The following is a 23,954-nucleotide window of genomic DNA, read 5'->3' on the forward strand; positions in this document are numbered from 1 at the left end:
TACCTCTCTACCAGTTAGAACGTGTCTTGCCAATTTGACTTTGGCAAAATTTCCCTTCCCTATTGTTTTTTGTAAACGGTAATTTCCAATGTGAGGCTGTTCATCTGTTGCTGATGTAATGGAGTTTCTACACCGGGGGATGTTCTGTCTGCTACTCGACTTGGTAGGCTGGATGTGCGGTTCAGTATATCCATCCACAGATGTATGCTAAGAAAAAGTTTACAAGATTTCATTGTTAAATTATATTATAAAAGGACAAGTAAAAAGGGTACAAATAATTATCATTACCAATTCTTCAATAACAATATATTGCACTACATCCTTTTAAAGTTTGAGCATTCTATTTATAATTTCTTCTGGACTTCAGCTCCCTTTACCAGGTAGAGTATAATTGCTTAAAACGAAATATTCAGGCCAGGAATGGTGGCTCACGCCTGTAATCCCAGCACTTTCGGAGGCCAAGGCAGGCGGATCACTTGAGGTCAGGAGGTCAGGACCAGCCTGGTCAATATAGTGAAACCCCGTCTCTACTAAAAACACAAAAATTAGCCGGTTGTGGCAGCACATGCCTGTAATCGCAGCTACTTGGGAGGCTGAGGGAGGAGAATCACTTGAACCTGGGAGGCGGAAGTTGCAGTGAGCCAAGATCATGTCAGTGCACTCCAGCCTGGGTGACAGAGCGGGACTCCATCTCAAAAAAATAAAATAAAATGAAATATTCTACATGGCTTTAGGGATATGCTTTCAATTTAAAATTGTAAATAAATATACAGCCAGAAGCCTCACAAACCTTATTATTCCTTATAAAGGTGTTATCTCTTTAGGTTGTGATGACAGTATAGTTCAGGGCTGCTTCATTAAAAAGGCAGAATATCTTTATTGCCAAGACAACCTCATGGGTGTAAATCTCTTTCTCAAAACTAGCCCAGCCATTTGTCATGTTCTTGCTTCCATTTTGGGGGCATATAACTCAAAAAACTGACCAATGAGCTGCCTGCCTCAAGTATACCTATAATTCATTCCTGCCCAACCCCCTCACCCAGTTTATCGTGTCCAAGTGAAAGCTATCTATAGTCCTGCCCAGGTCCATAACCTATCCATTGCATCAGTGTTGTTCTGGAGGCAAAGATGTCACTTTGTCTCATGGCCTCACACTAACCTACAACTGCAATGGATAGCTGATCCTGTTCACCTATGGACTCAGCACCTAAATTCCTAGGTCAAGCTGCCTAACCAGCTCTGTTTCACTAGCTGTGATTGTTCCTGTTCTTGTCTAGTTTTGTCTGTATTTTGATATACATAAAGTTTCTAGCAGTTTTTGTGAAAATGTTGAATCGCACATGATAAACACAACATCTTTCTCTGGCATCTTAAAAAATTGCTGAAGAAGAGTAAAACAAAATAACAAAGGAAAGGATATCTTTTGTTTGCAAAATAATGCAGAGTTATATTGCCCCACCTATAGGACCAACAGCTTCCTAAAGAATTTTGATCTTAAAGGCAACATTAAAGAGGAATCAATAATTTACCAATCTCATGCAAAGCATGATTCAAAGTCATTTTTCTATTTGTAACTACTTTTTGTTTTATTTTATGATCATTTTTTAAAACTCGGCTCAGGACTAAGGGTTTTTGCTGGGTCTTACACACCTCTGCAGCTTTTGGCCTCATTCTGTGTTAGATGCACTTTGGTGTATTCTCACCACAACCTGTACTTCCACGTATCACAGCATGCTTTCCATTGTGCTATCATTATACATTTACTTGCCTGTCTCCCACCACCCTATTATAAACAATTTTAGGACAGAGATGTTTTCTTTTCATCTTTATACACTCAGCACATTACAGGTTACCAGATACACAGGAAGGATTCAATAAAGCAATAGTTTTCACAGTGTTATCCCTGGACCAGCACCATCAGAATCATCTGAGAACTTGTTCAAAATACAAATTCTCTGGTCTTATTCCAGACCTACTGACTATGAAACTCTGTGGGGAGGGTCCAGCACTCCGTGTTTCAACAAGTTCTCCAGGCGATTCTGATGCATGCCAACATTTGAGAACTGCAATGAAAATAATGTAAGGAGGAGTAAAATATAAAGTTACTCACTGGCTCTTGGAGACTTTTCTATTATCTGGGTAGAAACAAGAGATTTTAATTATAGTACTTAATTTCTAAGAGTTAACAGACTGCCATTATATTTCCTACAACTAGTACTTCTCTACCTGAACTTGTTCTGCAGGGAATGCTGACTTCTCCAGCCTTCAAGATGTATCTTTTTTTTTTTTTCTGCGACAGGGTCTTGCTCTGTCACCCAGGCTGGAGTGCAGTGGCATGATCACTGCTCACTGCAGCTTCAAGTGATCCTCCCACTTCAGCCTCTTGAGTAGCTGGGACTACAAGCGTGCACCGCTGCCCCTGGCTACTTTAAAAAATTTTTTTTTTTTTTTTTGTAGAGATGGAGTCTCATCATGTTGGCCAGGCTGTTCTCAAACTCCTGGGCTCAAGCAATCCTCCCACCTCAGCCTCCCAAAGGGCTGAGACATAGGCATTAGCCACTGCATCTGGCCATTCATCTTTCAAGATTTAATATGAGTACCTCCTCCACACAGCTTTCTATGCCTTTTCACAGAGATAATTATTCCTCTTTTCTGTTGCTACCTATATACCCAATATATACTTCAACTATTAGAACTCTCACACCATCTTCTAAGTACTTGTCAATGGTCTGTGTTTACCGCTGACTTAAAGCTCCTAAAGCCCCATAACTTAATACAGTGTTAGGCACAGATAAGGCATTTGATACATACTAACTAAATTGTAGGGATTTAGGGTCCTCATACTCCTGGTACCCTTACAGAATGACTTCTGAGGAATGAGTCCATGCTGTCCAGATCTTTGATGCATATAAAAGCAATATGCATTAAAATACTTGAGATGTAACTCAGCTCCTAATGCTGATTGTAGGCTATATATTGATACTATACCACATTTTGATGGACTGTATTATTAACCCCAAATTTTCACACACTTTGCCATGTAACTTTTCCAGGACCCTCCCACTGAGGGGGGACATACTTTCCTACTCTTTGGGTTCAGTCACATGATTTTTTTTTTTTTGCCAATAAAATGAGTTAGAAATGGTGGTAGGCAAGTCCCAACCTAGACTTCAAGAGGTCTTATTGTGTCTCAACTTGCTTTCTGCCATCACCATAAGAAGGACTTATCCAGGCTGACAGCAGAAGGATGATAAGAAATACATGGAGCAGAGTCACTCCAAGTTAAGCCAAGATTTAATCAACTGCTCCCCAGCTGACTCTGACTCATGAGAAATCATAAATGGTTCTTGGTTTAAGCTACTTAGGTTGGGATGATTTGTTACACAGCAATGTCAGTAGATACACAATGCTATCATTATTTTAAAATTACAAAGTAAACATAAGAGAAAAGGCAAAAACTTATGAACAATTAAAAGATTCTTATCAGACACGTTTACATTTTAGCAGAGTCTAGAAAGAAAGGATGAGAGAGGGAGGGAGGGAGGAAGGAAGGAAAGAAGGAAGGAAGGAAGGTGAGGAGGAGGAGGGGAGGAGGGAAGGAGAGAAAGGAAGGAAAGAAGGAGGGAGGGAAGGAAGGATGGAAGGGAAGGAGGGAGGGAAGGAGGGAGGGGGGAGGGGGGAAAGGAGGGGGAAGGAGGGGGAAGAGGGAGGGAGGGAAGAAAAAAAAAGAGGAGCTATATATGGCCAATTCCCTAAGGAGAAACCCTTGATTGTAAGCTGCATGGGAGCAGAATCCTTGATTATTTTGCATCCCCATCACCAAATATGGTGTAACATAGAGATTGGCAAACGATTCTGGAGAAATAATATACCCATGGGTCTACAGGCTGTAGCTAGCCAACCCTTGGTGTAACGTGTCACATTTTGAGATACAGGTTTAAATTGTTTCTCAATGAGTTTTTTTTAAAGATCTCCTAGCTCTCAACATTAAACATGATCATTTATACACAATACATTTATATGTCTTAAATAAAAAATCAGGATATACAGCATATATTTTATATTATATATATTATACATTCTGAATATATTATGTATTCTGATTATAAGATACCCACCAAAACAAATATTTTCAAAAAATTACATGTTTCCTTAGGATTACTACAGCATCACTTAGGAGGCAACCTTTCCTTGGAAGGACTCTTTGAAGTGCAGTTTGGGATAGCTGATCTCATTTTCCTGATCAACAGCTTAATTCTCAAATAGAAAATGTGGCAAGAATATCAATTCAGCTCATGCTAGATTAAACAGTGAATTTAATTTAGAACTACCTCAACCCTAAGGCTGTTAGACAGAAGAAATTATGTTAGCTCAATTACAGCATGTCTATGAATTTTAATTTCTACCATTATCTGAAAACACAAGTTCCAATCCTGTCATTCTTTCTTCAAGTTTTCCACTTAATCCAGTAGACTGTGAATTCCTTCATTCTTTCTGAAGCAGTGGTAATGTGACCCTAAAGCTTGCCCTGAGTGTGCAGTGCAGTCAAAGTAATCAGAGATAATGATTTCATTAGCTCTTCAGTGCTGCATCCCGTGGAGCACCAGACTCAAATTCCTGAGTAATAAGAGATTTTTCCCCGCCTTTAATACTGACTGAAATGGAGTTCTTCTACTCACTGGCTATACATCCTTGGAAATATATATTTTAAAAATTGCAATGTTTTATGACAGCCACTAAATCTGCTTGATGACTGAATATTCAAATGCTCCTAAAAAGTCAGATCACATATTAGACTTGAAGCCTGTCACAGCTCTGCTCTCAGGACTTTGGAATATGCTAATTTTGCATACCATAACCACCCTTTGGCCAAGTGATATTAGCACCAATACAGGTCACTGCAATTTAGAAACAATAATCACACTTTCGTTTCTCAAAGTCATTTTATTAAAGGAGTAGGAAAGTTCTGCTTCCAACAAAGAATAGTTTGTATCTAACTAAACCTATCAGCAGACAAAAATACAATCTGTAGACAAAATATTAAAAACAACTGTTTGAAGGCTCTGAAGAGCCACAAAAAAGGAAGCAAAGTCTTAAGGGAAGTTGATCACTGAATGAAGAAAAATTTCACAATGTAAAATGTGGGTTGTTACAGTTTTGAGCTGGGGGCAAACTCTGGCCCACCTTGCTCCATATGACTTAAATACAAGCAGACAGTAATCGTTTTATTGGCTAAAAAGGAGTCTGAGGATAGGCTTGGGAGCTCACAATATGACTGGAAAGTGAGAGAGAAAACCTTGGGAAAAATGAAGTCATGAAGAAGAAAATGAAATCTGTATATTAATTGCGGGTGCTTTGCTAAGTCCCAAACTATGTACAAGCAAGAGAACCTCTAAGAAACACATTAGAACAAGGTAGTTAGAAATGTAAGTTAATGAAGTAGGTATTTGGCCTGTTCACCAAAAGGAGGCTGAATTTGAAGTTTGAGTCAAGCCAAATTAACTGTCTGCTAAAGCAAAAATCAACACTTCAGAAGATAATTAAATTCAGAGTCTCTGTAGAGTATCAATAAAAATGTTCAGTATGTAAGTAAAACTTACTAGACACATGAAGGAACAGACAAATATGATTCATTGTCAAGAGAAACAATAGTTAACAGAAACAGACCCCAAGATGATCCAGAAGTTGGAATCGACAGGCCAGAACTTTAAAGCAGATATTATAAATACATTTTTTAAAGTAAAGGAAAATATGGTCACAAAGAACAAGTATATCGAAAATGTTAGCTGAAAAATTAAAATGATCATAAAAAGACAAATGGCAATTCTAGAACTAAATACTACAATATTTAAAAAGAAAAATTCATTGGATAAAATTACAGTAGACTGCAAAGAAAAAAGGGTCAATGAACTTGAAGACAGATTAATAAAATTTAGCCAATCTTAACAACTGAGACACAGGAAGACTGAATAAAAATAAAGCCTCAGCCGGGCATAGTGGCTCATGCCTGTAATCCCAGCACTTTGGGAGGCCGAGGCAGGTGGATCAGGAGGTCAGGAGATTGAGACCATACTGGTTAACATGGTGAAACTCCATCTCTACTAAAAATACAAAAACTTAGCTGGGCATGGTGGCGGATGCCTGTAGTCCCAGCTACTCGGCGGCTGAGGCAGAAGAACGGTGTGAACCCAGGAGGCGGAGTTTGCTGTGAGCCCCGATCGTGCCACTGCACTCCAGCGTGGGTGACAGAGTGAGACTCCGTCTCAAATAAATAAATAAATAAATAAAGTCTCTACGATCTGTGGTGGGTCAATGTCACATAAACTGTTACATATATAAATGGGGCCCACAGAAGGAATAAAAGAAAATAGGGTGGAAAAAAAGAACTTGAGGTAATAATGGCCATACAATTCCTCCAAACTGTAAATTCTAAGAAGGATAAATACCAAGGAAAAAAAAAACAACCCAGTGTAGAAGATCACTGTCAAATTGCTGAAACCATGCTTAGAGGAAAACAAAAACCTTAAAAGGAGTCAGGGAAAAATGACACGTTCACATATAGGGATAACAATACAAATGGCAACTCACTTCTCATTAATCAACAATGGAAGTCAGATGACAACATTTTTAAAGTGCTACAGAAAAATCAAATGCAAGCCAAAATTTATTACCTAGTGAAAACATTCCTCAAAAAAGGCAAAAAAGACATTTTTAGATTAACAAAAACTGAAAGAATTTGTTGCCAACAGACATACACTATAAAAAATGCTAAAGAAATGAAAGTAACCATAGAGGGTAAAATGAATCTACACAAATGAATAAAGAGCTCTGGAACTAGAAAATATGTGGTAAATACAAAACAGTATACATTTTTCCATCTCTTCATTTATTTAAAAGACATTATGACTCTTCAAAGCAAAGAATAATACTGTAAGTGGAACTTATAAGCAGAAGTGAGAATATGTGAAAACAAAACTACAGAGATTTCAGCATTACTCTCTCAATAGCTGAAAGAACAACTACACATGAAAAAACAACTGCCAGGCGTGGTGGCTCATGCCTGTAATCCCAGCACTTCAGGAGGCCAAGGCGGGCAGATCATCTGAGGTTGGGAGTACGAGACCAGCCTGACCAACATGGAGAAACCTCGTCTCTACTAAAAATACAAAAAAATTAGCTGGGCGTGGTGGCACATGCCTGTAATCCCAGCTACTTGGGAGGCTGAGGCAGAAGAATCGCTTAAACCCGGGAGGCAGAGGTTGCCGTGAGCAGAGATTGCACCATTGTACTCCAGCCCGGGCAAAAAGACCGAAATTCTGTCTCAAAAAAGAAAAAAAAAAAAAAAAAAAAGAAAAGAAAGGAAAGAAAGAAAAGAAAAAACAGTAAGGACACACAAAATCTGAACAACACTATCAAGTTATGGAAGGTTACAGATTTCTTAAAGCACATGGTTCTTAAGCTCTAAGTCAAGAACCCTTCTCTAGATCTCTTAAGCTCTTCCCATAGATATTTTAGTTCTCTTTAGAGTGACAACGTTGTCTTTTCATCAAAGGATAACTTAAAGAACAGCTACTTTGCCGGCTGCAGTGGTGTTTGCCTGTGGTCCCAGCTACTCAGGAGGCAGGTGAGAGGACCGCTTGAGCCCAAGAGTTCTGGGCTGTAGTACACTATGTTGACCTGGTGTTTGCACTAAGTTCAGCAACAATATGGTGACCTCCTGGGAGTGAGGGACCACCAGGTTGCCTAAGGAGGGATGAACCAGCCCTGGTCAGAAACAGAGCAGGTAAAAACACCCATGTTGAACAATAGTGGTACTGCACCTGTGAACAGTCACTGCATTCCAGCCTGGGCAACATAGTGAGACCCTGTCTCTAAAGAAATAAAAAATGAAAATAAAAAAGAACAGTTACATCTCTATAGGAACATGGCTGAAGATACATTAATAATAATTAATACCTACTTCATAAGGATCCAAGCAACGAATCTGCCTGAGTTTAGTTGTTGGAAATATTTCTCTGACCTGGTACACTTCCTTTATTATATTATTATACAATAATGTCTCCCTCTTTCCCCTGTTTTGACATTTCAAGGTGACTTTTCATATTAAATAGTACAATGGTGGATGTTGTCAGTGACGCTACTTTTATGAGTGACAAAAATATTTTAACAGCTGGAAAAGAATGCTTATGAAACATAGAAGACCTGTGATTCTCCTCCTCTATGTTCCTACTGCACTTGAAACATTCTTTTACATAATACTTACAACCTTACAATGAAACTACCTTATTTTTTTAAGCCATGTTCTATGAAACTGTGAGCTTTTAAATTGTCAAGTACTATGTCTTTTACATTCATTATCATCCAATATAGTGACTAGTACATGAATGAACCCACTAAATACGTTATCTTCTATTGTTAAGTACTCAACTTAAATCCTTCTGCAAACTGGCCAATAACTATTTTATCTGGTTCTTTAAAATCAACAAAACTAAAAGTCCTCAACAAAATGCAACTTAATTACAAAGAAAAAAATCAATTTTATTTGATATTATCAGAGCTTATTTCAATGAGATGTCAATAAATTTGATAAGATAGTCACATACCTATTTCCAAAAACATAAAACACAAAAATATAAGGTCTAACAATGGAAAAAGAAAAAGTTATTGAAATAAATTGCCACTAAAACCTTCCGACAGCTACCACGCGATGCACAGCATAAATCCAAAGGGAGAAGTTGTACAATATGTTCCTGCCTGCCCTTATTGAGCAAGTGCGCAATTTTCCAAATATTCATATTGCAAGTACCCTTTTACCTGGTTTGTTTTTAGGTACCAGAAATGGGTTCAGTTTTAAAACCTAAATAGTATGATAATAATGAAGAAAAGTAGCCAATATAGTTTATTAATAGAGATCCAAGGAACCTAAATGAAATATTAGCTGATATCACCAGTAACATATTAAACAATTATCACTTCAATTAAGTAGGTGTATGATCAGAAGGCAAAGTTAACTCTATACAAGAAAAATATTACAATTTACTGCTTCGACTTGAAAAACATAGAGTTGTACTAAGTGAGATAAACCATAAAAACAGAAACAAGAGTATCCCATCAAACACCTTTATTCAACAAAGTAGCACTACTAGATATATCAGCAATGCTTCTTAAGAACATATATATATATATGGAAAAGATTTATTTGTATTATCTTTCTGCAGCTGGCATAAATATAAACCTAGAAAATCCAAGTAAATCAATAAAGTATCTTTTGGAGGTTCAAAAAGTTGTAAGAGACAGGAAACATCCTTAATAATTACTACATTCTGAGAAAAATCACTGGGTTAACTCTTCATTCATCCTTTCATATTCAGCTTAGACATCACTTCCCAGGAAATGCCACACATCATTATTGGAGTTTCTACTCCTTCTTCATCTAAGTCAGGTTCAGTGTCACATTTGGTCTTTCTATTGTTATTTCCAGCACTGCACTGTTCCAAAATTTTTAATTAATTTTTATGAAATGATATATTGTTCACCATTGCTTTTTTACATCCTTCCACTTCTCTTAGATTTACTTTTTCTAGTTTGTAAAATTTTTTTCAGATAGGTGTGTAGGTGATATACTTTCTGAATCTTTACAGCTACTAATTTTTGTTTCAACTTCACATGTAAACGACAATTCCATTAGATCCAGAACAGGTACAAAGGAACATTCTTCCAGTTACTCCTGAACTTATTTCAGAAGGTTGAACCTTTTAGAAACATGATTTACTTATATCTATAAAAACATCACAAATTGTGACCCCTGAATGACAAAACAATGAAAGACAGAAGAAATCCTACAGAAGTTCCAGGTGAAAAAAACTTTTTACAAAACCTTTGTCTAAGGAATAGACCTAAATGCAAAGGAGAATATGTGATATGTCAGTGTGAAATTTAGCACTTCATATCAATGAAGAAGTAATAAATTATTCAACAAATAGTATTGGAACAGCTAGAAAAAATAAAGCTGAATATCTAGGAGTGAGGTATCACTCTTTACTCCAAAATACATTCACAATCGGTTAAGAATATAAATGTAAAAACAAACAGAAAAAAACACAAAGATGAAGAAACCACAAAAGTACCAGAAGAAAGAATCAACAGTTCAGCAAATGTTTTTTAATCTCAGCATGGGAAATGCCTCTCTAAGTATAACATAAAATAAAAGTCACTAAAAAAGTTTAATAAATGTGACATCACAAATTTAAAAGACAGTAGTTGATTTTTCAAAAAACTCTATTTCAGAGCAAAGAGGCAGACAATAAATTGAGAAAAAATATTTGTAATATATGGCAGGCAAATGGTTAATTTTAAAATACTAAACCTTCCATAAGTCAATTTTTTAAATGGGCAAATATGAATGTGCACAGGAGGTATACAGATATTTCACAGAAAAGGACATATATGTGACTTTCAAACATATGAAGTCAATCATAAGTGAAATATAAATTAAAGTTACAATAAAATCTATTTTTCATCTATCATTCTATTACAATGATTAGAGTTTGACAGCATTTGTTGGTGATGGTATAGAACTAGGCATACTTATGTATCATTGTTCACAGTGAAAATTGACACAAATTCTATGTATAGGAGGAGTTGGGAGACAACTATCAAATACATTCCCACAGTCCTTGGGCTAGAAATTTTACTTCTAGTAATATGTTTTACAGACATAGTCACAAATGAGTGTAAAGATGAACACATGCAATATTTACTGTAGCACTGTTTGTAACAGCAAAAACAGAAGCAAGCACAAACGTCCATCAATAGGAAGCTGGTTATGTATGTATGGTATGTTCTTTGTAAATGTGTATATGTGTACATGTGCCTCCATGCACATGCTTCAATAAGCACAGACTATCTCCAGAAGGTTACACAAGACACAGAAGAGAAAGCAGTTACCTCCAGAAAAGGGAGCTAGGGGACTGGGAAACAGAAGTAGAGGGAACATTTTCTTTTTCTAACGTATATTTTTAAGTATTTGGAATATTGTTCTAAATGCACATATATTAACTATTCAATATGACGGAACAAGTGATTTTTTTTTTTTGAGACAGAGTCTCGCTCTGTCGCCTGGAGTGCAGTGGTGTGATCTCGGCTCACTGCAACCTCCGCCTCCTGGGTTCAAGCGATTCTCCTGCCTCGGCCTCCCGAGTAGCTGGGACTTCAGGCATGTGCCACTACGCCCACCTAATTTTTTTTGTATTTTTAGTAGAGACGGGGTTTCAACAAGTGATTTTTTAAAAAAAAATTAGCCTAAGATGCTGGGCAAAGGGAAGAGGGACCCACCATTTATTAAATGTCCACTATGTACCATACATTGTGTTAGATTGAATAATGTACCCAAATTCAACTCAATAGCTATTCACATTATTGGTATTCAAACTCAGCCATTTATTGCTATAAACCTAGCTGTAGATATGTTTTTAAAAATTTAAACTTGAAATACAGCTTTGAGGGCAAATGGTAGAATGGCAGTACATGTATATAACCTTCTTGAGAACCCACTGGAAAAAAAATAGGGTTGGAAAGAAACAACCTATAGTATAATAAGAATGCAACTACAACCCCATTCCTCAAACTTCAAGTAAAGTAAAAAGTGGTAAGTGAACAGTTTCAGTAAACCCTTACTAATAACTCCTAACTAGGAGGGATGATGATAGGGTGCGTAGAAGACCACAGAAGAAACACGGCGAACAAGCTACTCAGCCCCTGAAAGAAGTACTATATTGAAGATCATCCTACCTTTCTCCAACTCAATTTCCTAACTAGTAAACAGGATAGCAAATCTGCTCATTCTGGAAATAAAGGTCAAAATTCAAGAAGCATTCTCTAATGGACTAGATGTGACTTCAAGACCCTTAAAATTTAGTGAAACTGTTCTAAGGAATTAAACCTTAGCCAAGGTTACCTGAGGCAACCCCAACCACCACCACAATCTCTCTCCTCTTACCTCATCATTTCCTTCAAACTACTGAAGAAATGAAAAGAGAATATGAATCTATTAACACATGCTCAGCTGTCAGCTCAAGTTCTATTTACATTTAATGGGAGGTAAATCAAGGATAATCCACCTATGTTATTCTTGAGCAAACAGCAAATCTGGATAAAATTCCCCATTCAAAGGATGAACTATATGGAAAATATTCCAACATGGTACCTATGTATAGATATTGTGTGGTGGAGAAAAGGAATACCAGATTTAAAAAAAAAATACTATGGTAAAAGAACTACTCCAGAAAACAGGAAAGAAAAAAAACATTTTAGATAAACCTCTTCTACAACATTCAAAAAATAAAACCAAAACTAAAGAAAAAAGTAATCTTAGAATATTTCAAACAAAATAAACAAATTAAGTGACCTTTGAACCATATTTTGTATAGCCTTAATAAAATAAACTTTTAGGCAAAAAAATTTATATATCATTCAGTAGTCTTATTAATAGTAATATTATTAAAACTATATTTTCTATCTGAATATATACATATAAAGACAAACCAAGTAAGTAATTATATATTAAAATTATAAAAATTTTCAGGATAAAATCAAAGTAAAAATCCTGTAATATTAAATTTGAAGTAGAAATATCAGCATGAACTCATGACTCACGCTTTTTTAACAAAATGTCTATTTCCTGAATGTGGATGAAAGAGGTCTCAAAACACAGACAACCCAGTAACAATGGCACCCTCTTTAGAGAAATGCCTGAGTCTAGGTCTGGGGGCAGGAGATTTACCAGATAAACCTGGGACACCGTGTGCCAGAAGGAAGAACACTGGCAATTATTAATGAAATTATGTCAAAAAGACACAGAAGCTGGCCTGAAGGGGCTCCTAGTGTCACTCTGCTAGCTATTAAATAGCAGAGCTGGGATTGAAATGGAGGGAGTATGGCTCCAGGATTCATGTTAACCACTATTGTAGACTACCTCTCAAACAAGACAAATTAAATTACAAGGGGGAAAGGAGATGAAAACTAAAGACTAGAATAGAGGAAAAACATCTTCTTGACTTACAAGCATCTTTTGAAACAGCTGATCCCTTCTTTATCCTTTAATACTCTTCTGTACTTGGTTGTCGTGGTTTCCCCACCTGACCTCATACACTTTTAGGCAAAAAACTCTTAAATATCACTCAGTAGTCTTATCAACAGTGGTATTATTAAGACTATATTTTATATCTATATATATACATATAAAGGCAATGGCAATAAGTAATTATATTAAAATTATACAAATTTCTCAAGTCTTGTTTATTTCCATTTTCCTCAACTTCTTAATACTGAAAAACCCCAGGAATTTAGATCTTGGTATTCCTGTCTTCTCTGCCCATGCTACACCAACTCCCTTGGTAATCCTATGATCCCATCCAGTCTCATAGTTTTAAAAAACATGTATATGCAGACAACTTCAAAAGTTCTACCTTCAGCCATCTCTCCTGAATTCCAGACTGTTATATCCAGCTGCCACTTTAATATCTCCACTTGTATGTTTATCTGTCGGTATCTCAATCTTAGCATGTCCCAACTTGATCTCCACCCCTACACCCTGCAAAACTTACTCCACCACAGCCTTCTCTATCTCATCTGATGGCAATATTATCCTTCCAGGTGCTCAGACTAAAAACTGAAGTTATCTTTAACTTAGACCCTTCCAACCCTCCCTCCCTCTCTCTCTCATCCCACCCTCAACCTGTCAGGAAATCCTATTGATTTTACCTTAAAAATATGTATCCAGAATCCGGCCACTCTCACCAATCCTACGTTACCACCCTTGGCTGAGTTACCTGAATTATTGCATTAGCCTCCTAACAGGTTCTAACCTCTTTCTAACCTTGTCCCTTACCATTTCCCTCTCCCCAGTCTATCGTTTTTTTTTTTTTTTTTTCATTATACTTTAAGTTCTAGGGTACATGTGCTCAACGTGCAGGTTTGTTACATAGGTATACACGTGCCATGTTGGTTTGCTGCACTCATTAACTCATCATTTACATTAGGTATTTCTCCTAATGCTATCCCTCCCCCTGCCCTCAACCCCACGACAGGTCCTGGGGTGCGATGTTCCTCGTCCTGTGTCCAAGTGTTCTCATTGTTCAATTCCCACCTATGAGTGAGAACATGCGGTGTTTGGTTTTCTGTCCTTGTGACAGTTTGCTCAGAATGATGGTTTTCAGCTGCATTCACGTCCCTGCAAAGGACAGGAACTCATCCCTTTTTACGGCTGCATAGTACTCCATGATGTATATGTGCCACATTTTCTTAATCCAGTCTATCATTGATGGACATTTGGGTTAGTTCCAAGTCCCTGCTATTGTGAATAGTGCCACAATAAACATAAGCATGCATGTGTCTTTATAGTAGCATGATTTATAATCCTTTGGGTATATATCCAGTAATGGAATCGCTGGGTCAAATGGTATTTCTAGTTCTAGATCCTTGAGGAATCGCCACACTATCTTCCACAATGGTTGAACTAGTTTACATTCTCACCAAAAGCGCTATTTCTCCACATCCTCTCCAGCATCTGTTGTTTACTGACTTTTTAATGATTGCCATTCTAATTGGTGTGAGATGGTATCTCACTGTGGTTTTGATTTGCATTTCTCTGATGACCAGTGATGATGAGCATTTTTTCATGTGTCTGTTGGCTGCATAAATGTCTTCTTTTGAGAAGTGTCTTCGATTCATATCCTTTGCCCACTTTTTGATGGATTGTTTGTTTTTTTTCTTATAAATTTAAGTTATTTGTAGATTCTGGATATTAGCCCTTTGTCAAATGGGTAGCGTGCAAAAATTTTCTCCCATTCTGTAGGTTGCCTGTCTACTCCGACGGTAGTTTCTTTTGCTGTGCAGAAGCTCTTCAGTTTAATTAGATCCCATTTGTCTATTTTGGCTTGTGTTGCCATTGCTTATGATGTTTTAGTCATGAAGTCCTTGCCCATGCCTATGTCCTGAATGGTATTGCCTAGATTTTCTTCTAGGGCTTTGATGGTTTTAGGTCTAACATTTAAGTCTTTAATCCATCTTCAATTAATTTTTATATAAGGTGTAAGGAAGGGATCCAGTTTCACCTTTCTACATATGGCTAGCCAGTTTTCCCAGCACCATTTATTAAATAGGGAATCCTTTCCCCATTGCTTGTCTTTGTCAGGTCTGTCAAAAATCAGATGGTTGTAGATGTGTGGTGTTATTTCTGAGGCCTCTGTTCTGTTCCATTGGTCTACATCTCTGTTTTTGTACCAGTACCATGATGTTTTGGTTACTGTAGCCTTGCAGTATAGTTTGAAGTCAGGTAACGTGATGCCTCCAGCTTTGTTCTTTTTGCTTAGGATTGTCTTGGCAATGTGGGCTCTGTTTTGGTTCCATATGAACTTTAAAGTAGTTTTTTCCAATTCTGTGAAGAAAGTCATTGGTAGTTTGATGGGGATGGCATTGAATCTATAAATTACCTTGGGCAGTATGGCCATTTTCACGATATTGATTCTTCCTATTCATGAGCATGGAATGTTCTTCCATTTGTTTGTGTCCTCTTTTATTTCACTGAGCAGTGGTTTGTAGTTCTCCTTGAAGAGGTCCTTCACATCCCTTGTAAGTTGGATTCCTAGGTATTTTATTCTCTTTGAAGCAATTGTGAATGGGAGTTCTCATTATTTGGTTCTCTGTGTCTGTTACTGGTGTATAGGAATGCTTGTGATTTTTGCACATTGATTTTGTATCCTGAGACTTTGCTGAAGTTGCTTATCAGCTTAAGGAGATTTTTGGCTGAGATGATGGGGTTTTCTAAATATACCATCATGTCATCTGCAAACAGGGACAGTATGACTTCTTCTTTTCCTAACTGAATACCCTTTCTTTCTTCCCCTTGCCTGACTGCCCTGGCCAGAACTTCCAACACTGTGCTGAATAGGAGTGGTGAGAGGGCATCCCTGTCTTGTGCTAGTTTTCAAAGGGAATGCTTCCAGTTTTTGCCCATTCAGTATGATATTGGCTATGGGTTTGTCATAAATAGCTCTTATTATTTTGAGATACGTTCCATCAATACCTAGTTTATTGAGAGTTTTTAGCATGAAAGGCTGTTGAATTTTGTCAAAGGCCTTTTCTGCATCTATTGAGATAATCATGAGGTTTTTGTCACTGGTTCTGTTTATGTGATGATTACATTTATTGATTTGCATATGTTGAACCAGCCTTGCATCCCACGGATGAAGCCCACTTGATCGTGGTGGATACGCTTTTTGATGTGCTGCTGGATTCAGTTTGCTAGTACTTTATTGAGGATTTTCACATTGATGTTCGTCAGGGATATTGGTCTAAAATTCTCTTTTTTTGTTGTGTCTCTGCCAGGCTTTGGTTTTCAGGATGATGCCAGCTTCATAAAATGAGTTAGGGAGGATTCCCTCTTTTTCTATTGATTGGAATAGTTTTAGAAGCAATGATACCATCTACTCTTTGTACCTCAGGTAGAATTCGGTCCCCAGCTTATTCTTAACACAGCAAACAGAGTATTTCTTTTTAAAACATATATCATATCATCACACTCTTTGTTAAATATCCTATAACAGATCCCCATTTTACTCAGAGTAAAATCAAAGTCCTTATATGGCCAATAAGGTAAGACTAACAAAGTCTGACCCCCTATTACCTCTCTGCCCTCATTTGCTACTATGCCCCTTCTCACTCACCTTGCTCCAGCCAAATTGGTTTCATAGCCATTCTTCAGGAATGTCTAGCATGCTCATACAACAGGCCGTTTGCACTAGCTGTTCCCTCTGCCTGGAACATGCTTCTCTCAGAAATCAGTTTGTTCAATTCCTTCAGGTCCCTCAAGTATTTGCTTAAATCTCATCTTTGCAGTGAGGTTTACTTTGACCTATTTCATACCACACATCTCCTTTGCCTTTCTGATGGATTATTAGTGTCTTCTCCCTTTCCCCACCCTCATAAGAACAAAGATATTTACTGCATTTACTTTTATATCCCAAGTGCCTGAGAAAGTAAAAATATGAAGCACTAAAAAGGTTTAAATACAATAATTTAACAATATTTTAACAAAAACATCTATTATATTACTGAGCCTAAGTGGGTTGCACTAACCTATTCAAAAGAAAAACACTTTTCATACCATGAGAGGGGTATTCCTAACTTCAACTATATGCTGCCCATGAGAGACACATCTAAAACAACTGAAGTAAGAAAGTTAAAAGTAAAATATACTAGGCAAATACAAATGGATAGAAAGCAGGGGCCATGTGGTAATTAAGAAGATAAGCTTTAAAGCTAGACAGACTTAGTATCAAATAGTGCCTATGCCACTAAGTAATGTGACCTTCGGGAAGTTACCTCTCTGAGACTCAGTTTACTATTCTATAAAATGTTGTTATTACCTATAAGTCAAGGATTTTTAAATTATAATTATACAAAAGAGAACATTTAACACAGTGCTTGGCGCATGCTCAATACCAGAACCTACTGTGATTACTGTCCTTGTCACAATTCAAAATGGAACAAACGCCTTTCAATATTTCTGATATCAGAAAAACAGTCCTAATCCGAGTTGTTTTAAAATAAAGGGAAAGTCCAGAGTAGCAATTCTAGCTTTCGGATATCTCTTCAGGAATCGGAAGAGGCCTGAATAGCTTTTAATGTGAAAAGGCTTACCACATAACTGGTAGCTCTCCTGTGTTTTTCCATCCCTCTTAGGTGAAACACAAGTACTAATTTTGTCCTATCAGAAGTTTCCTTAGTATTTACTCCATAAGCCAGCAACTCCACTTCTAAGAATTTAGCCTACAAATAAATTCCCACACATGTGAATGTGAAATGACACAGGTACAGGTCAGACATTCACTGCAATAAAATATTTGCAAAAACAAAAGGTCAGAAACAACCTTAATGGCCATCAGTAGCAAACTTGGTTAAATATGTCCATACAGTAGAGTACTAAGCAATTTTTAGAAATAAAATCTTTATATAGTGATATACAATCATTTCTAAGACACACTATTACATTTTTTTAAAAATCAAAAGAATAAAAAGTGTCATATACTGCCATTTGTGTAAGGGAGAAATCTGTATTTGCTCATATATACATAAAATATATCCGAAAACAAACTCAAGATACTAAGGACTAGGTGGGGAAGGAAACTTCACTGGCATGCCCTTTTGAACTTTTAAAATTTTCATGTATTTGAATATACTGCCTATCAACAAAAATACTTAAACAAAAGACTATTAAGTAGTTAGTTTCTATCTAAGTAGTTACTTAGTAGATGTTACCAGTTTCTCAAGCTTACAATGAGGATTAAATAATGTCTAAAAAAGCATTCAACACAGAAGACGTTGTCAATGTTGAGTAAATGATGGCTGCTATTAAGTAGTTACTAAGTAGATAGAAGCTACTTAACTACTTTCTAAGCAAATTAGATTACACCTGAATTTGTTCACCAAAGGCTAACTACATATCTACTATGTATTGACATTTTTGTCTTCAGTTTCATAATTTGTTTTGTTAATACTGCTGTCATTAGGGAACTACATGCCCACACAAATTGCGCTTGCAGTGTATTTACATCAACTCACATCACCTCCTTTAAGAAATGAACAAATAAACCAAAAAACCCTAGCAATGGTTTGCTCTCAGTAAACTGCTTGACCAATAATAGTTTCAAGTACAAATGTTTTCTGGTCTGCAGATGGAGATCCAAAACTAGAAAATTCTAGCAGATAGATATATGGTGAAATGGTGTAACTCAGTATTATTCTTCATTAATAGATCATTCAAGACTAAATAGCATAGATTTATGTCTTAAATGGTGGTTCTTTCATCTGGTCGCTTCTTTCCCATTTTATCCTAGCTTCTACTATGAGCAGAATACATGGGCAACTACTTGTAATCCCTGAAAACAGGACTAATGCTACTACCAGTTCAATAATAGTAATATCAGTCATCATTTACTCAACACTGACAATGTTTTCTGTGTTGAATGCTTTTTTAGACACTATATTATTTAATCCTAATTGTAAGCTTGAGAAACTGATAACATAACCCAATTTAAAGATGAGACATCAGAAGCTTGGAAAGCAAAACAAATTGCCAGTGGTCACATAGCAAGTAAATGTCAGTTCCAGAGGTAAAAACCTAGATGCATCTTACTATGAGGCCTATGCTTTTCACTAGAGCTACCTCCTCAAACCTTCCTCCTATCCCAACATTAACAGTCTCTGAAGATAACAAAGGATTCCTCTTGGGGCTGAGTGTTTACAGTGTTACCAGCTTTCACCTACATGGTAAGTTTTGCAAGGCAGGCTCTGCCCCTTGTGACTGTCCAGCCTTACCAATAACTAAAAACAGTAAGTGAGAGAAAAACATAAAAAATCTGATGAGAATTCTTACAGACATGGACAAGGAAAAATCCCATCGATATCTCTCACTGGCTACTACAACAAGGCCAGTTTCCTCCTACAGAGTCTTTAGCCTGAGCTTTTGGGCTAGGGGGCGGCCTTTGTTTCATCCCCACTCCCAGTTACATTTTGTTGCTCCAACCCCTGAGATCCCTGCTCCTCATAGGCGATCCAAGACCAGGGGCTTGCCATGTAGCCAACCCTCACAGAACAGTGCATATACAAGTACACACGCACATTTCAGCATTTCTCTCTGTTCCTCCAAAACAATGACGACAACTTCAACAAATCGAGATAATGGGTCACTTTACAAAAGCAAGGTAGTATTCTCTGAATATTACCATAGGGATACTGGTGTCTCCCAGACGAACCTCAATATTGTGGCACCATCTGAAATATGTTGTTAGCTGATGAAAGACATCCACACGCTCTAAGTGATGGTCACAGCTGAGGAAACTGATCATTCACGTTATAGCTTAAATGCTCAGTGAGAAACAAATGGGAATATATTTGATGGATATAATTAAAATATAGTTATTTTCCCCTAAAGTTCTGCTCATTTTTCATATCTACTGTTCTATTCTTAATGAAAGAGTTACTGCAAACAATACCTTATTGAAATATAAAGGCAGAATTATACACATTTGGGATTTTACATGCTTTTGCATAAAATATGTAGTTTTGTAGTGTTTTAAATTACAATATAAGCAAGTTTCTTCTCTGAAAAAAACAGAATGGGGAGAAAGGAGAAAATGTAATCTAAAGAAAATGAGAATAATGATAATAAAAAGGAAATTATATTGAATATTTCTTCTTTGGTATTTGAATAAACAGCCTTAAAGAAGAAAAAAGACAGTATTACTTCAGGAATAAGATGAAGTCCCTACAGTTTAATATCACACTGTCTAGTTGAATTTAACAAACACTAATTGACAACCTATAGTTGCTGAAGAAATAAACATGATTATAAGAAATGGCCCAAAATATTAAAGGTTAGTAGGAAAAACTAACAGTTTCCATATGATATGGTACTTTATAAGAAAGGTACACATAGGATGCCATGTTTCTGTCAGCTAGAATTGTTTCCCAACATTAAACAGCAATTCTCAGGCCACCTGAGTTGTAATTCAGTAGATCTTCTCTTATCTACCTTGTACCATCCGAGATCTAACTGGATAACATATAGAGAAAACAATTTGCATATACATCTGGTTTTTACCTTCTTAACAATTATCACTATAATTAAATAATTAATTGTATGTCTCCAAAGGGCAGAAAAAGTGCTGACTCATTTGTCTCACACCAAGCAAAACACTTTGTACCAGATACTCAGCCCACAACAGGTTTTCATGTATGAAACAAAGGATTAAACATCCAAATACATACAGATCTACGACTGGGCTTCCCCAGTGCAGTACTCATACCCATTAGATATCACACAGCCTTTAGTTAATGAATACCATATCCATCCAAGCCACAAAAAGAAGTTACAGACTAAAAACACATAAAACAAAAAACTCTCAATTATTTGTATTAAGAGCACAGAGAGCACAGAGAAATTAAATCCACAGGCTATTTAAAGGTCATTTAATGCAATGGTTTCTACTTTGTCTCTCACTAAACTAATGTTTTTAATAAATAAGCATGTAATCCATTTTAACTTGGCAACTCTTCTCTATTCCACTGTTATCCTCTAACAGAAGTACTGATTTACAATGAAATAACCAAAAGGAAGACCGCACAATAAAGAAGGAAGGCTCTCTCTATATAAACTGGATTATCAGTTTTTTAAAGCCAAAAAAAAGATGGGGGTTCAAATTAAAAATATTTCCGTTAAAAATATGTTTTGATTATTCATTAATTCCTACAGACTTTAGCACAGTGATTAAAAGAAATGAATAGGTCTGGAATTAGGCCACCTGGTTTGAATCCAGGCACTGCAACTTGTGAGCTGTGTGACCTTGGGCACGTTTTTTAACTTGGGTATTCCTAGGTTACCACAAGTAGGAAAATGAATGATAATAATATCTTCTTCAAAGGGCTATGATCAATTTTTCACCCAGCTACACAGAGGGGTCTTCTCTGATCACTGTTTCTAAAAATGCCTCCTGCCAGTTTCTCTCCATCTTTTAACTTTCCTTTATTTTCTGCACATAATTTACTACTATCTAAAATGATACAGTTATCATTTACTTGTTTTCATCTAATTTGTAAGAATAAGAATCCTGTCTGTCTTATTTACTTCTATAGTCCTGATTCCTAGGAACAGTGTCCAACACTCACAAGTAGGAACTCAGTAATGCTGAGTAGATTGAATGAATAATATACAATACAGTAAGAGGTATACTAAGCATTCAGCAAATGTTAGCCATTATTTTTCAGGTAATTGGTATTTTTTTTTTTTTTTTACTTTTCTTTCACCTTCTTTTAAGGAAAATTATTTATAATTTTCTTCATTATCTTTGCAGGTTGCATTTACTATTTACCAAAATCAAGAATTACATTAATGTACTGCTTGAAAGGATTTTCCCTTCCAGTGTTAGGAGTTGCCTTTGGATACATTATTTCATTTACCTTGATCTCAGACATTGATTGAGCACCATACTAAGAAGCACATTTTGCAGACACAGCAATAAAGACAGCCCTGGCCTGCCAAGAGACTGTGTATTAGTTCAGCACCTGCTACTGGCCAAGCTACCTACTTAAATGCAGGAAGAGGACTGATATCAATATGTACAGTTGGCCCTCTACATCTGTAGTGTTCCACATCCATGGATTCAACCAACTGTGGATTGAAAATATTCAGAAAAAAAAATCCCACAAAGTTCCAAAAAGCAAAACTTGAATTTGCTCTGCCAACTACTACATTGAATCCACATGAATGAACTCATGTGAAGGCACTGTATTTAGTATTATAAATAATCTAAAGATGCTTTAAATTATATAGGAGGATATACATAAGTTATATGCAAATATTATACTATGCCATTTCATATGAAGGGACTTAAGCATCTGTCGATTTTTATCTGAGGGAGGTCCTGGAACCGATCCCCCACAGACATGGAGTGACAGCTATACAAAATGTTACTGGGTTGAGGGAGGTGGGAGTTTGTAAAGGGTCCTGAGCATTTAATAGAAATCCTCATCAATTACACAGTTCTTTGGGGACCTTCAAATTCCTTTACTCGTTGTGGCTGAAGTTTCATCTTAGCTACTGTTTTTGTTTTTGTTTCTTTTTCAGACAGAGTTCTTGCTCTGTCACCTAGGCTTGAGTGCAGTGACACTATCTTGGCTCACTGCAACCTCCACCTCCCAGGCTCAAGCGATTCCCGTAATTCAACCTTCCGAGTAGCTGGGATTACAGGCATATGCCACCACACCCAGGTAAATTTTTTTTTTGTATTTTTAGTATAGATAGGGATTCGCCACATTGGCCAGGCTGGTCTCAAACTCCTGGCCTCAAGGGATCCGCCTCCCAAAGTGCCGGGATTACAGGCGTGAACCACCATGACCGGCCTGTTTTTGTTAATAGTAACAGTATCATCAAAAGGCCAACTGGCTATACCCAGATTCTCAAATAAGTTAGTTAAGTGTTTCCAAAATATTTCCAACCAGATAAAAGTTTACACAGGTCTTCAGCAAATAAAAAATATATATTTGTATGCATACGCAAATGCATACACATATATTAGTGTAAGATTGCCAAATGTTCTCTTAAAAGCACTATCCCTTTGAAATCATGGCCTTCTTCTCATAGTAAGTTTTCTCCCACATACTTGACAAACAAAAAGCTGGCAAGGTCATCCACTGCCAATAGGCTTTTATTTTTATTAATTTTCTAAGTCTATGAAACTCTGAAATCTAGAACATCTAGAAGTAAACAGAACACAATTAACAGCTCCCTGGCCAAACTCCAAATGCAAAACAGTTGATCTTTTATTCATTAACATACTCTCTCTTCATTCACCCAAGTCCAATTTTCATTAACCATTGTTTATACTATTCTAGTAGATCTTAATAATAACTCAGACAATATTAACAATATTTATCTGATCATGCGTTTCAAAATGGCATGGATCTTCCCAGGAAGTGCTTAAATCCTGTCGCATAGCTTAGAAACACTATTATCAAACTCTGTTTGACCATGTTCTTTGTAACTTTTTAACTTATCATGTATCCCTCTAAGTAAATCTTGTCATAGAGAAGCTAAGAGCATTTAGAGCAGAGGTGTCCAATCTTTCGGCTTCCCTGAGTCACACTGGAAGAAGAATTGTCTTGGGCCATACATAAAATAACACTAGGCCGGGCGCGGTGGCTCAAGCCTGTAATCCCAGCACTTTGGGAGGCCGAGACGGGCGGATCACGAGGTCAGGAGATCGAGACCATCCTGGCTAACACGGTGAAACCCCGTCTCTACTAAAAAATACAAAAAACTAGCCGGGCGAGGTGGCGGGCGCCTGTAGTCCCAGCTACTCGGGAGGCTGAGGCAGGAGAATGGCGTAAACCCGGGA

The 23,954-nt window shown here is 36.9% G+C and overlaps 1 protein-coding gene across 4 annotated transcripts in view; it reads right to left on the minus strand.

Moving 5' to 3' along the window:
• MARK1 (microtubule affinity regulating kinase 1) overlaps nucleotides 1–23,954 on the minus strand; it is a 141,788-nt gene that overhangs the window by 83,109 nt on the left and 34,725 nt on the right. For all 4 annotated transcript variants that reach the window (XM_025387443.1, XM_025387462.1, XM_025387453.1 and 1 more), the window contains exon 2: nucleotides 4–207. In XM_025387443.1, coding sequence (XP_025243228.1) covers nucleotides 4–207 — 204 coding nt within the window. The remainder of the gene's footprint in view (nucleotides 1–3; nucleotides 208–23,954) is intronic.

The sequence above is a fragment of the Theropithecus gelada genome, chromosome 1 (genome assembly GCF_003255815.1).
Source record: "Theropithecus gelada isolate Dixy chromosome 1, Tgel_1.0, whole genome shotgun sequence".
Taxonomy (NCBI): domain Eukaryota; kingdom Metazoa; phylum Chordata; class Mammalia; order Primates; family Cercopithecidae; genus Theropithecus; species Theropithecus gelada.